The sequence below is a fragment of the Hyposmocoma kahamanoa genome, unplaced genomic scaffold, assembly GCF_003589595.1.
Source record: "Hyposmocoma kahamanoa isolate Upper Pololo Valley unplaced genomic scaffold, ASM358959v1 100021, whole genome shotgun sequence".
NCBI classification, from domain to species: domain Eukaryota; kingdom Metazoa; phylum Arthropoda; class Insecta; order Lepidoptera; family Cosmopterigidae; genus Hyposmocoma; species Hyposmocoma kahamanoa.
Window position 1 is genome coordinate 5,796,640 of NW_020653200.1, and position 15,861 is coordinate 5,812,500.

The 15,861-nt window shown below is 34.6% G+C and overlaps 2 protein-coding genes across 4 annotated transcripts in view; one reads left to right on the forward strand and one right to left on the reverse strand.

Annotated features, from left to right (window-relative positions):
* LOC113233202 (FH1/FH2 domain-containing protein 3) overlaps positions 1 to 10,657 on the forward strand; it is a 63,060-nt gene extending 52,403 nt beyond the window's left edge. For 2 of the 3 annotated variants that reach the window (XM_026468273.1, XM_026468350.1), the window contains exons 5-19: positions 1,096 to 1,280; positions 1,549 to 2,030; positions 2,119 to 2,225; positions 2,442 to 2,867; positions 3,190 to 3,480; positions 3,580 to 4,112; positions 4,197 to 4,403; positions 4,671 to 4,793; positions 5,109 to 5,366; positions 5,481 to 5,698; positions 6,122 to 6,314; positions 7,604 to 7,746; positions 7,982 to 8,097; positions 8,453 to 8,507; positions 8,824 to 10,657. In XM_026468273.1, coding sequence (XP_026324058.1) covers positions 1,096 to 1,280; positions 1,549 to 2,030; positions 2,119 to 2,225; positions 2,442 to 2,867; positions 3,190 to 3,480; positions 3,580 to 4,112; positions 4,197 to 4,403; positions 4,671 to 4,793; positions 5,109 to 5,366; positions 5,481 to 5,698; positions 6,122 to 6,314; positions 7,604 to 7,746; positions 7,982 to 8,097; positions 8,453 to 8,507; positions 8,824 to 8,848 — 3,362 coding nt within the window. In that variant the 3' untranslated portion in view covers positions 8,849 to 10,657. The remainder of the gene's footprint in view (positions 1 to 1,095; positions 1,281 to 1,548; positions 2,031 to 2,118; positions 2,226 to 2,441; positions 2,868 to 3,189; positions 3,481 to 3,579; positions 4,113 to 4,196; positions 4,404 to 4,670; positions 4,794 to 5,108; positions 5,367 to 5,480; positions 5,699 to 6,121; positions 6,315 to 7,603; positions 7,747 to 7,981; positions 8,098 to 8,452; positions 8,508 to 8,823) is intronic. The other variant, XM_026468419.1, reaches the window with a different exon arrangement.
* Positions 10,658 to 13,808: 3,151 nt separating this feature from the next.
* LOC113227292 lies at positions 13,809 to 15,214 on the reverse strand. Its single transcript, XM_026460181.1, has 2 exons — positions 14,796 to 15,214; positions 13,809 to 14,576 (listed from the first exon to the last, which is right to left on the reverse strand). Exons 1-2 carry the CDS (start codon positions 14,995 to 14,997, stop codon positions 14,350 to 14,352), a joined length of 429 nt encoding a protein of 142 aa, XP_026315966.1. The 5' UTR covers positions 14,998 to 15,214; the 3' UTR covers positions 13,809 to 14,349.
* Positions 15,215 to 15,861: the final 647 nt, after the last annotated feature.

Below are 15,861 nucleotides of genomic sequence, written 5' to 3' on the forward strand. Positions count from 1 at the left end.
ATATATATATATATATATATATATATATATATATATATATATATATACAATCGAATTGTGAACATCCTCCTTTTTTTGAAGTCGGTTAAAAATAAGACCGCGACGTCACTCAGTGCCACATGTCCGAAAGGGCGTGACAATAGGTTGGTGTGCAAATACCTATTTTTTTATTTATGATTTACCAAGATTTGATTAGATTATTATAATCTTAGAAACGTAAGCTGGGAATACGTTAAAACTATCTATCAAACAATTACACGTAGGTAAATTCCACTTTTTTTTTACAATTAGTAAATACGGAAAAGACTATAAAATTCCTTTCATCCACCTACATAACTGTTTTTCGTAACCAGATGGACTAATCTCGATCTCCGTCCGACATCCGTCCGAAACAATTACTGTCAAATCAGTAATATTCCACAAAATTAAAAGACAAGTATCCAGTATGAATCTTTATTCGCATCACGCGTCTTTTCATTTGCTCAAGTATTGCTTATTTGGCAGTAATTGTTCCGGACGGATGTCAGACGGAGATCCCCAGAGCAGACCCCCAGTTACGAGACGATGACAATATGATTTAACATCAAACCAAACCAAAGGAACAAACAAATATTAAATGGTCAAAAATTAAATAATCACCGTAGTAACTTGGTGCAACTAATAAAGCTACAATCGGGCATTTTTTCATCACTAGAGTAATTAAATGGTCTAGAATCAACATACCTTGCCATATTTATTAGTAAATAAATTACTCAAATTAAATGTACTAAAATCATTGTATCCGATTGAATTTCCGCTACCTGCGCCAGTCCATACATAACAAATCCTTTGACTCTCACTTTGTATAGACGTCTGACTATTTTATACACGTGCCAGCAGAGGGATGTTGAAATTATATTTTTTATATTAATATATTGCATCTAACCTGCCTATTTTGCAACAAGTACTATAGGCGGGTGAATCTTCACTCTCAACATCTTCATTTAGCACTCCTATCTAATTAAATAAAATTTTAAAAGCAGCCAGCGCAATATTATTTAGAATATAACACGTTCTAAACTGTAAACTGCAGCTACATACCTTATTATTCAACAGAAAAGCTTCTCCATTCGCAAGGCAGAGAACTTCGGAGGGCACTGTTTACCCTTAAGCAAGTGCTGCAGTCAGACAAAGACCTGGTACATGAGTTCATCGCTAACAAAGGTCTGGACTGCCTCATGCAGGTCAGCAGCATGGCCGACCACAATTACCTCGACTACATCCTTAGGGCACTTGGACAGGTACTACTTTGAAGTTTTGAAAAGTACTCATTATTTATCGTTTTTCTTATTATAATTGTCATATATTTATTATTATTATCTAATTATTTGTACTTGGTATGCTTGCATGTTAAGAACGTCTGTTCAGAGTCATTTCATCATCTGGCCTAATATTCAATGGAAGTATATTTTATTGAACATACGATATTGTATTTTTAATATTTCAATTGTCACTTGTATTTTTAAGTATTATTAAATCTTGATATTCACAAACTTCATACACCCTCAGATCCTCCTCTACGTCGACGGCATGCTTGGAGTAATGGCTCACAAACGCTGTGTCCAATGGCTATACTCTTTGATCTCAAGTAAATTTCGCCATGTCGTCAAAACCGCTCTCAAACTACTCCTCGTCTTCGTTGAATACACAGAAAAGAACTGCCTGCTCCTCATTGACGCCATTAATGCTGTAGATAGCTCTAACGGAAGGCAGCCTTGGTACAACATCATGAAGATCCTTCAAGACTTCGATGCTTCAGATACCGAGCTCCTCATTTATGCAACTACACTTATCAATAGATGTCTAAACAATGTACCAGATAGAGATACTTATTATGACCAAGTAGATGCCCTGCAGGATCAGGGTATGGATGATATAATTCAGTTATACATGTCCAAACAAGGGACAGATTTAGATCTCTTGAGGCAATTACAGATCTTTGAGGCGGTACTTCTTTATGAAGACGGTGACGAAAGCGGAACGGCTCTAAAGTATGTGTCATTTTGTTAAGCAGATTGTACCAACTACTACGTATATACCCTTAAGAAATACATCACTGTTGAAAATTTATTTTTGCAGACAGTTAGATGATTCAGTAATCAATTCAGTGAGAAGGAGAAGCCTTAATCTCAGCTTGAATAATTCAGAACGAAGAAAATCTAAAAAGCAACAAATGAAAGAGAAAGGTAATATTACTTTGATCTGTTATCACTGTGAGGCTTTTTAAATTAATTCTTATTATTACGCATGCAAAAGACTTTAATAAAATCGTTAATTTTTTTCTAATAATAGTCATGTCATAAAGCAAATATTTCTGTCTCTAGAACCCTTTTTCTGTGTTTAGTAATGAGTTTCGTGTTTGCTTCTTGACATCATTTTGCATTCACACTAACATCCTGCAGCAAAACTAGCAACCATCAGTCACACGGAGCCTGAAGTCAAACTTTCGAACCGATCCCAGTTCCTGCCATCAATTGACAACAAAAAAAACACACATAAAGAACTTAGCACTGTTTTAAAAAGAAGATCAGATAGGTACGCCCGTCACGCGCATCATATCGTACAGCAACAAGAATTATTAAACAATTCCAATAATATTTACAACAAATTATTTGGAAATAATAATGGGAACTACACCAGCGGCAGTTATGGAACAAATGGAAACTATTCCCATAGTACACATACAAACACCAACAACTTCCCCAGTGTCAACGTTCACGTGGATGGAACAGACCACTATAGCAACGGAACTAATGGACATCATGGCGAAGACATAATATACAATAGAACAACTTTTAATCACAACCTAGGAGATGTCTTGGAAAATGGTTTGTTCATTTTACTAACAACATGCTAATAATCATCAGAGTTTTGTCATTGCCGTCTTAACATATTTACCTACTTTATTTCTTTTCATTTATTTCTTACTTCATTTCAAAATACTATAAACAGGTACACTTATAATGGCGATGGATAACTACGCCAAAACTATTAAACTGAAGAGAGTTATTTTAAAATACGTTAACCAAAGCTCATAAAGCTGAAAAGTGGAGTTAAGAGTAACTCATCTCGTTAGAGAAAGTCACTGAAACGAAATAGTTTTAATATTACAGATAAAGGTAAGCTTTATAACATTTATTTCATTTTCAGGGAACCAAAGATATACATCTGGTCTAAAGCAACGAATCCAAAATGGAACTTTAGGACATAGTGTTAACGCAATTGATGCCTTCACAGTAATTCGACAGAAACAACTTAATCCGCCAGAGGTAAAAGATGACAGAGGGATAATTCTCAATAAAGAACATAGTATTAAAGATTTGGCACAAAGGTTAACAAGTCCTGTCAGCCCAACTACGGAAGAAAAGATGTTGAGAGTGGCCGATATGGCTGGCATTGTATCAAAAGCCAAGGAAGAGTTAGCTAAATCACAATCTAAAGGTAATAAATAGAACAGTGCTGTAAATAGAACCTCAGACTATTCATAAACTTTTATCAATTACATTATGTCGTTAAAAATAATTATCCTTCATATTACAGAAGTAATTAAAAGTCCGACAATAGAAATGTCCCCAAAAGTACATGAAATTAAAGTCTCAGAGAACGATCTGCATTGGGAGGAACTTAAAAAGGGTTGTTTAAACAGAGAATTTCACCTCTGTGATTTGGATTTCTCAGACTTACGACAAGACGAAGATGATGATATGGGATCACCTGCTGTAAACGCAGCGGGTATTCCACCTCCACCCCCGCCAGTGATATTCCCTGCTCTTGGAAATCCACCTCCTTTACCGAGTTGTTTCCCTCCTACACCCAAAAACAACGTCCCTGTTCCACCACCAAAACCTTCCCTATCGTCAGAATTGTCAAACGATTCCGATAGTTCAACAATAAAGAAAAACAAAAAGACAGTTAAACTGTTTTGGAGAGAAATAGTAGACAATCCTGTGCCTGTGAATATCAGATCTAAGGTCGGAGGACTAATTTGGGACGACCTACCGCAAGTCAACTTAGATACAAAAATTTTAGAACATCTATTTGAGTCTAAGACTAACGACCTTATTATTAAAGAAGTGAGTACCTTTTTCTTCCACTTGCAAGTTACGATTCTGGAATAATTCATGTTTACTACAAAATTTACACATTTCGTTTTCTAGAAACTTATGGAACCAAAGAGGAACTTGATATTGGACGCCAAGCGGTCCAATGCCATCAATATCGCCATGAAGAAGTTGCCGACACCTCAGACAATAAAGGCAGCTATTTTGAAAATGGACGCCACGGTGATAGGACGAGAAGGCATTGAAAAACTTCTCATAATGTTACCAACTGAAGAAGAAAAAGTAAAGATTCAGGAGGCACAGGTAATCACCTAGAGCAACATGTATTTTGTTTGTACCGGTATCTTATTGAGAAAATAAAGTATTTTTAAAGAGAAAACTACCGTGAGACTTGGACATTAACTGAACAAACAGATAAGTCACGTGTTTCAGTCGTATTTTTGCTCTATTTGTTTCGAACCAGTACGTGGTCATTAATAAGCGTGAGCTTCGCAGCGGTGACCACAACTGTATCATACATAAAGATTTACGTTTCCCTTAAACGTTACCTAAGTATTAAAAATTTTCCAGTATGCTAACCCAGATTTGCCTCTGGGTAGTGCTGAGCAATTCCTGTTGACACTAGCATCGATCAACGAATTGTCATCGCGACTCAGACTTTGGGTATTCAAATTGGATTTTGATAATCTTGAGGTACGTATTGTACTAAACACTATACTAATTTCGTTTCAAATATTCGCATTCGATTTCAAGGAATCGGTAATACTACCAGTAGGTGTATCAAGCGCGGGAGGACACATTCCAGGGTACGTCAAGCAGTGTCTGTCGAGAACGTTCTCACAGTACGTACTGTGGTTGATAGTTGACTACATTGTGGCCCTGATTCTGTTTTAACGTGTATACAAAGTAACTCTTAGAGAGCTGTGAAATTTTTTAAGGAATGATTCCACCTTCAAAAATGTCTTGAAAGCAGGAAATACTTACATCACCGCTTAACTCTTATTACAGAAAGAAATAGCAGAACCACTAATGGACCTTAAGCAGGGCATTGAGTTGCTGAAATTGAACAAAACATTCAAAGTGATCCTCTCAACACTGAGGTCTGTAGGCAGCTTTCTCAACGGCAGTCAGGTGAAGGGATTCCGACTAGAGTACCTTTCTAAAGTAATGGAGGTGAAGGACACTGTTCACAAACATCCACTATTGTATCACATCTGTGAAATGATCATTGAGAAGTTTCCAGATACATCTGATTTCTTTAGTGAGGCACGTATTTCCTTAAAAAATATTTATTATAATACTCAACTCTATAACAAATTTATAGCTATATAATTTATTAAGTAATGCTCACTGATTTTGCTAACTGTTCGTTAACTTCAGGTGGGACCAGTGATTAGAGCATCAAAAGTTGACTTTGATATTCTGCGAACCAACCTCTCTAAACTAGAATCGGACTGCAAAGCGTCCTGGGACCATATGAAGCGGGTGGCGAAACATGACAGCTCGCAAATCTTTAAAACGAAGATTAACGAGTTCCTCACTGACGCAGCCGAGAGAATCATTCTTCTTGGTATCATTGAAAAAAGGGTCATGAGCAGGTAATGTATCTAATAAAGGGTTCGAAACCAAAACTGTCAAGGTCTTTCATTTCTTTTTAGTACCATTTTTAGCACAAAGTCTTTCATAGGATTAAAATTATTCTATAACCAGAATTTGAAGCTTATTTACATTATAAGGTTGTTATAAATTTACATAGTATAAATTTAACAATTAATATCACGTAAAGTAGGTAATCACTTTCGACACCAGAACATCCATACAGAAGGTTTTTTTTTTCTCGCAAAACAGTAAAAGGCTATGCGAATTCCTATCAATATTTCTTCGCATTGCGAATGTTACACCTGTAGCAATACAACCAGACACTCTACAAATACATGATTAACCACACTGCAACATCATGTGCGAAAGTATATACTGTTCTGCAGACGCTTCTCGAAAACAAAGCTTTATGTTTGTTACAGATATAGCAAATTCTTGATGTATCTTGGAGTGCCACCAGGCGACGTAGCTAAGACAAAAGCGGCAGAATTTCTCAAGGTGATCGCAGAATTCGCATTAGAATACAGAACCACCAGGGAACGAGTGTTGCAACAGTTAGAGAAAAGGGCGAATCATAGAGAAAGAAATAAGACCAGGGGCAAAATGATCATTGATGTGAGTATGTTTTAGTTGACAAGATAATAAATCTATCAGGAATGGTATACCCACTCAGCCAGTAGAACTGGACAAGACACTAGACGTGCACTAGACTAACACCGCGTAGTAGGTAAATACAAAAGATGCACTACGCGATGTCAAAAAACATCTCAGTATTACGCCAACTAATACAACCGCGCGGTCGCCGCGCGGAAGCCGCGTAGACCAAAGACACGCCAGACTCGCCCGAGCGCCCGGGACATTCATTTAAGTTAAAACGTAAAAGCTAAATGAATAGAGCGTATTTTGCCATGAAGATGCACGCGGTCGCTACATGCGGCGGGGGCCGCGCGGCTTAAGCGCGATGAAATTCGTGTAATAATTCGTGAATAAATGCGCCCTAAAGCGAGCATGCTTTACAAATTACTATCAATTGATAATATACATATCGAGTTCCCGCGTTTGTTACACAAAGGAAATGAAACTATTTTTTTGGATCTAAACAAAAAAAGTGGGACGCAGGTCCCTTTACAGAAAGGGCCCGTAACTAAAAATAGTTTCTTTAGCTATATATACAGTTAACATATAATTCTTTCGTATTTTAGTCAAGATCAATAGGTACCTACTGTCTTGAAGTGTGAAAAGAATTAAAATCTTAAATAAAAGATAAATTGAAATGAATTACCATCTAAAATATTTTAAACAGCTTATTTGAAATAAAGATAAATTTTTATTATAACTTCATCTAATCCAAGGGAAAGAAATGTAAAGGAAGCTATGATAATATTAAAATATACAGTAAAAAAGGAACATTAATTATTATACAATCGTCTTATTGCTACAATTAAATCTTAGAATTCTAGAGTGTTGTTGCGTGATTGTTGCGATGCCTAAACTAAGTAAACGAGTACCTGTATTTTAGGCATCTTATTTGTGCATACTTTCTTATTATTAAAGTTCAAAACAAATTTGCCATATTTATTTGACAATTTCACAATACGTTGTTAATAATAAAAACGCGCACACACTCATAGCCCAGCACTAGGGAATACAAATTACGCCCAAATTCACGAGAGAAATAAATATAGGTCATATAAATATTTCTCCCGGCCTGGGAATCGAACCCGGGACTTTAGCGTGTCAGTCCAGGATGGTAACAGTTCGGCCACGGAGGCAGTTAAATAATATAATATAAAATTGTTAGTAGTTACATAAATAATTGTTATAATATGCTATTATAATTATAAAATAACTTCTAGCCAGCTTTCTGTATTATATAGGATTTGACGGTTAAATAAAACTTACAGGTTGGTAATTATTCGGCGAAAAACGGAGACCACACAGCGGATAGAGCTTTGAAAGAATTGTTGAAGACTGATCCAGATACAGATAGCCTTGCTGAGGGCAGACGAAAATCACAGCCAGCGACCAGCAGGAAGCTTCTTGTGAAGTGAGTATTTTCTAACGTTTTTATTGCGTAAACCAGGGCCCTGATTTTAATTCAAATCCGAATTAATCGATCCGATCGTGTAGCTCATCCGCAATATTATACGCATCGACTCGGAAAAGACGCACTTTCCGATCGGGAGAGGCAAACAAAATCAAGCTGATGGAGTCTGACGCCATGTGCTACCTGGTTGGAGGGCTACATAACACTTTTTTAAACAATCTAATATACTTTACAGCGGAGATATGTCAGCCGATGATGAAATTATAGAGAGTTTAGTGCGTTCAGCGTCATCGAAACGAATACCTATGACTCGCGAGCGCAGAAGGAACCGGATCTCAGATAAAAAGAACTGTAAGTATTTACAAACATAGAACTTACATTATAATAAAAACTAAAAAACAACATCCATACCTACGTATTTAATATAACTTGCTTGCGACCTGTTATTAATTTTCTAGATAAAGTACATTGCAAAAAATATTAAATACTCGCCTAGCGAATTTTCATACAACTACCAGGTATCTACCAAAACAAAATATTTAAAAGTTGTTGCCACAAGTCTCATCTATTAGATAGGTTATACCCATGTTACACCTAGGCTTCTGCTACTGAAGAAATTTTGAAACATGAAGTGCACTGTAACAAGTTCGTTTTGTATCACTTAGATTTATAATATCTCTAAATAATTGATATATTTTATTTACAGTGAACAGAACACTGGACGGAACACAATCTTGGCCGGGAAGAGAAAGTAGTCCGGGGTAAAGTGAACTAAATAACTAGGTAGCAAAAAATAGGATTAACAAAAACAAAGCAATTACTTATTCTGTGACTGAAGTATAAATTCCTTACATGGTTAACTTTTGCGATTTAACGTGTTTATTTTGAAAGCCTCAATGGCACGCCACGTTGTTTACAGGAAGTGTTTGCAATATTGGCATACGTAACCATACTTATCAGATTGTATACTTCGTGATACTCCACTACATACTGTAAAGTAGCTTTTTAACTATAGTTTTACTATATTTGTGTGTTATTAATTGACAATGTTAATAATTAACTTTCTCTCTTTTGCAGATCAACGAATATACAACAGAGATAAGTTATTTTTAAGATAGTAATAAATTAATTTATTCAATTTTCGATATTTTCCAGTAGAATTTCATTTCCTCACTCGTTTAAAAACTTACATAAACTTTAGTTTTTTATTTTAATCGGCTTAAAATACTTTCATAATCACGGAAGAAAAAAACAGTGGAAGTGCCTAAGCCTCGATTACTATCACAATCGCTGTCGCCAAAACTCACACTATCTTAAACACTATGAAATCTTGACAATGTTTGCAATTTAAAAAGAGGTAACAAATTCCGTACTGTTAACATAATTTAAACTTTAACCAAAGTTCAATGCCTAATAAATAAAGCGAGTTACGATACGCGACGTTTCGATTTTATTATTGAAATTTCATTCAACGTGCTGCTATCTAGCGGCAATCGACGAACGATTAACGCCTAAACGTTCTCCAAAAAAATGGAGCAAATTGCAGCATCGATATAAGGTTTACTTTCGTTTCTTATAATCAAAAATATATTACATTAAACAGGAAGTGGATATGAGATACCACCACAGATAATATTAATATAAGGTGTGACTATCATTTTTGCACTCCAAAATATCAAAAAAGACATTTACCCACGATTTTCGAAGTTTTGCGCGAGATAATTGACACGACAATAACGTACAAAGCGAAAATGGCGCACTGAGCTCAAGTATGCGGAATTCGGCATAGGGTTGGCATAATATATCACGACAACTAAACACTTCTATTGTATTTATTGTTCTGTGTTCATAATGCCATGGAAAACGCTCTTGAGAAAACACGGAATCGCATCACACGCGTCAGTAAAAACTGTTTAACCATGTAATACAAACAAAAAACACATATAATTCGCCCGCGTCGCCGCGTCGTCGGCAGCGGCCCTAGTGGAAGCTAAACGCGCATCGTTTCTTTTTTTCGTTCATATTGCACGAACACAAAGCTTTTTCTGACCGGCTCAAGCCGGTGCTACAGTGTGGTGACTACCTCACTTGTGCCTATATAGCAAATTGTTTTATTTTTAACGTTTTCTTTCTACAATTTCCTTTTTTTAGTTTTCCTCATTTCTGAAATCAAAATAAGTTAAGATTTTAATAATCCATACCAAAATTATTTTTATTTGCTTGTATAGATATTGAAAAAGGTACTTGCATCACATAATCCGCAAATTTCATTATATGTCAACTAAAGTACTGTAAGAATGAAAATGAAGACTTATTGTGTCATTTATTATTATATTTTTCATTATTGATATAGTGAAAATTTATATTTTAATTTTGTGTTTGTATGTAAATAACTGAAAAAGCTTTTAAAACGGTAACCTTAGGTACTGTTGTGTTTTATCATCCTTGCAAATACTTTATTTTGTATTCATTATATGCTGATTCCAGGACGTTTTTCAATTTCATATTTTTCTAAATACTAGGTACAATTAAAAATAACTTCATTTAATGTGCTTATATGCCCTTTATCCTCTTTAAATTTTATAACCTCAAGCTGAACTGGAAGAATAGTTTCACTGCCAGAATTCATATAAGGGTTTTTATTTGCTATACAGAACGACAATTTTAAGTTTGTTCTATAATATCATATAATTTACTTAGATCATACTTTTGTCATTAATCTTACCTACTTTAGGTTTACGAGTAATCAGATTGCAGTGATTTTATTTACAATGTGTGTGACCTTTACCTTTTACATTAAATTTTATTACGAATCAGGCTCAAAACTATATTGTTTATATCGTACAGAATTTACATTACGTTGTAAAAAGACTATTGCAAGGTATTCTACTTTTTGATAACACCCTACACCATATGGTTTGAATATTGTAATGAAATAATAAATAATGTGTTAAAATTAAATAAGACTTTGAATACAAATTTGTATTATTTTTAATTTTTTTTATGACACCAAGTGAAGTGAAATAGGTAAGTTGGCAGTACTTTCTGACGAACTCTTTCATGAGAAGCTGTACAATAAAATGTAAATCCTATTAACTTTTTGTTAAAATGACTTCATAAAATCTTTGCAAGTCATACTGTTACGTTAATTTATGTAAAAGACTTGTTAACATATGAAAAACTGTACCAAGTACTGTGCATCTCTTATACTATTGGACTGAGATCATAAGTTTAAATAAGTTACACACAATCAACGATATCTATGTACTAGCGTACTAGATGCGGCGTTCCATACACACGCTGTGTGAATCCTATTTCAAATATAGCCTAAATATCGCCGAGTTGCCGACCACTTTTTTAGTCGCCGCGCGACCCCTAAATGGCAAAAAATCGCCTAATCCGGCAACAGTGAAACAAGACAACATAAATCATAGATTATTGGGTAACAGTGTTCTGACTACACAATAACAGAGTATATTTTAATAATATTGTGATTATAACAGTTATTAAGGTTACCTACCTTATAAATTTAAAAAATATAAAAAATATTAGGCTCAACTATATTTATGAACTTGACTAGGCTTCCATTCCGTTCCGCCGCAAATAGAGCCTTATAGGATGGAAAAAAGTAGTCTATCAAACAAATCGACTCGTCCATAGAACAAAGATCTATATGTGCAAGACTACTTTTTCTCAGGACATTCGTTCGTTCTTCTTCGCTGTGGATGTCAGATCGACAGTTGTTCGATTTTATATTTCCGAAACGAAATAACATACATAAATTTTTAAAACACATTTACATGGGCCTTACTTTGAATAACGAAATTATTCTCGTAACGTACTTATTCTCTTTTCACTATATAATCACATCGGACTTTTGTACTTCCTTAGAGGATAGTGTTCTTCGGAGTCGATATTTTTCCCCATTTGACTAACATCTATCAGAAGTTGAAGATCCTGAACTCGAGAAACGTGTGATCCTCAATTTGACATTGGCGAAATTATAATTACTTCGATGGGGCCATAACGTTTCAAAGAACTCGGGAGAATTTGTGAAAATAAAAGCCAAGCAGGATTTAGAAAATAGATTTAGCAATGTTTATACCATTTTATTTTATTATTCATTTTAAATAAAACATCAGAAGATTAAACGTAGAACTCAACATGAGTCTTTGAACGATATTTTTCCAATTCTACTGATTTTTTTCCTAAAAAATTTCCACTATTTGAAATTTCCCGGCAAATTACCCAACGCTACACTGAAGGATCAAAGGTAGGTAAGAAACAAAACCAAGCAGAATAATAACTACTTTATTGGAAGGAAATTAACGCTATGACTACTACTACAGTAAACCTAAAAAATTAAAATAGTAAATGCATTTATTTATTTGCAACTTTGGTTTTTCACATGGTGTCCCATTAATTTAGGCACTCTTTTTATAAACGTGTGTGTGGATTCAGTGAGCAACCTCTGAAAGAAGTTTACAATATATTAGTCATTTAGTAGAAGTTCTAAACAATTATTGCAGAAACCAATCTTTCTATTTGTAAGATAAAACAAAAGATACCAGCCCGTTACACCAAGTACCAAGTAACTTAATGTGTGCTTAAATACGTGTCTTTTTTGTTTTATCCTACAAATAGAAAAATTGGTTTCTACTAAATGACTAACTTACAACTTTACATATTAATTATATATTACAATAAAATGACTAACTTTAAATATTATAAACTTTTTACAGAGGGTACTCACTCAATCCACACACACTTATTGACAATACCAACTGTAACTAATAACAATGAACATTTCATAAAGGCACGAACGACTTTTCCCGAATTTTACAAACATCTATAATCAATTTATTTCCACTAAGATATGTATTTTAAACTCTAGGGTATTTGTCAATATGGGGATTTTTAATAAGAGACAAACTATTTATAGTGTTTTCTAAAGACTCTCTAAGGCTCAACTCACACTGGCGCAGAGTCGAAACGTCGCGTCGCGTCCTGTTTTTCAACTACGTCTGGCGACGCGCGACGACGCTCGCATTAGTACGCCCGGATCACAGTGTAGTCGGCGTCGGACGACTCGCGACTCCATATTTGCATAACACAAATTCGTACCTTAATAACGAAAAAATAGAGATGAAATTGCTATAGGCGAAAAACATGACGCGTTGCGACGCTTCGACTCTGCGCCTGTGTGAGTTGAGCCTAAAGCTACTTTTGGCCCATGGAATTGTCAATGTTCAAGTTATATATGCAAGAGAAACTACTACTATGAATATCAACTTGTTCTTTTATACTCTAATATATGGTGAGGGCTTTATTTACCTATTTTATTCAATACTACAAACAGTCTAAACTAAGTGATTTAGCTTGACTTATACAAAACTAAATATCCGAAAATTGTAGGCCATTCACAAATTGTAAAAGTTGGACGTAATGGGATCTTAGTCCCCTATAAAATAAAATGGTGCATAGGTGAGCGATTTTCCAGTATAAACGACGAAGTGTTTTGTTCCCGACTGAAAGACCTTTTATTGGATAATGAATTCTACAGCATAAAGGAATTTCTTTTAAGGAAATTGTAATTATATTTTTAATTTTGGACGTTTGTATTTTGAAAATATTTAAATTTTTATTTGTGTTTTTGTAGTTCATATTTTTCTTTATTTCTCTTTTAATTATTTTATTTTATATTAAAATTATTATTTATATTAATGACGATCATGTTATCCCTTGACATTATATTTCGAATTGTGATATTATGAAATAAATGATTCTATTCTATTCTAAAATAAAATGGTGCATAGGTGAGCTGTTTTTCCAGTAAATCGAATAGGGTTTACAATTTTACACACAAAAATTGGCATGCACGGTTTCAGGTCATCACATTGGCAATATTCGCTAGCATTTTTTTATTTTTTTAAATGTGTACTCATATAAATGAAGTATATAAAAAATATTCGTAAAAATATTCATATATAAATGATTAGAATTATTGTACAAATTTTCATAATGTATAATGGCTATATTGTAATTATTTTGTACAAAAGAGTACTTCCAAACTGCTAACAAATAATGGTCAATAGCCTGTGATGTAAAACAAATCATAATAAAGAAATACTTATGAAATAAAAAGATATTCAAAAACATTCGCAAGCAAATTCAATATATCTACTCATAGTTTGCTTATTGGCTACATTAATCTTCTTATCTTAAAATTACCAAGTAGCAAAGTCAAAATACAGTCAAAGGTCTAATTCTAAAGTTCCTAGTTTTACCAGTAAACAAAATATACCTCAACTGAAGAGAAAAATAATTGGTACAAGGCGACTGTTATAAAGACTATTTTGATTACTGGGTAAACATGCAATTAGACCATATGGACGGAATCGTAAAATAAGTTTTTTTTAAGTTGATTATGCATATGATACTTTCTGTTCATAAGCGTCATCCTCATTCCAGTACTCCTGATCAGCAAAAGCCGTATGACGCAATTTGCACCATCTGGCCCCAAATCTTAACATAAGTATTATTACAACAAGTACAAACATACACAAAACAGCTACAGAAGGATATATCATAAGGAATGCCATTTTAGATATCGCTTTCTCGCTTGTGCAGTTCTAAGTACTCCTGTGATGTAGTTAGTGGTTGCCGAGAGAATGAAGCAGGCACTTCTTCACGTTTATGCACTTCGTGATACTTGTCAGGGTATGGATGTATGTAATGAACTGGCTGATAGTTAGCTTCTAACTCCGTAAAGTCAAGAGGAGGTTGCTTGTGAGGAGTTGCAGACCAGATCGAAACTATCCAACGGTTACCTACAAAAGACATTTTGGTAATAAACAAAACTTTTTCTTTATGTTGTAGACTAGTATAGGAAACAGTATGTGAAGTATATTTTAATTAAAAGCGTTAAAGGCAGGTCCCATTTGATTTTCTGCAATGGTGCGGAAATTTAGTCAAATACTTAATTAAGTTTATTTTTAGTCTGATTGGCGTTAAATTAGAGAATCTAGTAAAAATTATACTATATTAACCTGTGTGACGATCGAGCCAATAGTCAGAATAACGAGAGCAACAGCACACAATATTCAGGATCAGAATCAGTCCCAAAATCACAGAGCAAATCGCTATGGCTATGTAAAACGGCGTAAAATCCCCAATACGCCGACTTATGGGATTTATTAGTTTGTACGTATTATTCCCTGTAAAGTAAGTGTGTAATTCAGTAGCCGACATCGTCTTACTAAATATCGACCTGCCAAAGAAAAAATATTCGTCAAGAAATTACGAATAATAGTGAAATAAAAACAATGAACGGCCGCTCCTTCATTTTCAAAACATAGGATCAAAAGTAGGGCGTTGGCAATGTGCAAAGCGTGGTTGTATGTCAGAGAATATATTTTAATTAACATTTTAGGCAATGGTTTTATGAGCGTATTTTTATGGATTTTATCTACCATTCATTACACTGGCGATCATCACCATAATGTTTATATTTATATTATTCTTATAAAACTGACACTGGCACAAGACTAGTGGCCGCCATAAAGGAAATAATAATAACGTTTTATCATAGATTTAGTAGTTTTATGACCTACCTTTAATATTATAATACAATTTAAATCAATTTGTTTTAGAAATAATATAAGACTATTTTGTGAAAACAACAAATTCACCCGTCTGTCTACTGTGACTTTACTTTAAATTTATTTCTACAATCGACAATATTGCCAGCAGACGACGATGGTCCATAGAGGATGGAAAACTGACACATTTTTTTCCATCATCTAAAGGACTATCCACACACATCGTGGCCGTGCCCGGAACGTGAACAAGACGTGCTAGTTTGTATGAACTGCAGGTCCGTCCCGGCGCCAGCCTGGACACGGACATGTGTGAACGAGTTCATACAAAATGTACGCAACGATATTATTTTACGGCCCGTCCACGGCCCAGATATGTGGAATAGACCTTTAGTCCTTCCATCCCCTAAGTTAAGTCTGACACTGAGAGTCGTATTCCAGGACTCTACTCAATGCTCAAGTCAGGATTTGAGTATGATTTCAAGCACTGGAAATACGACCCTAATGGCAAGGACTT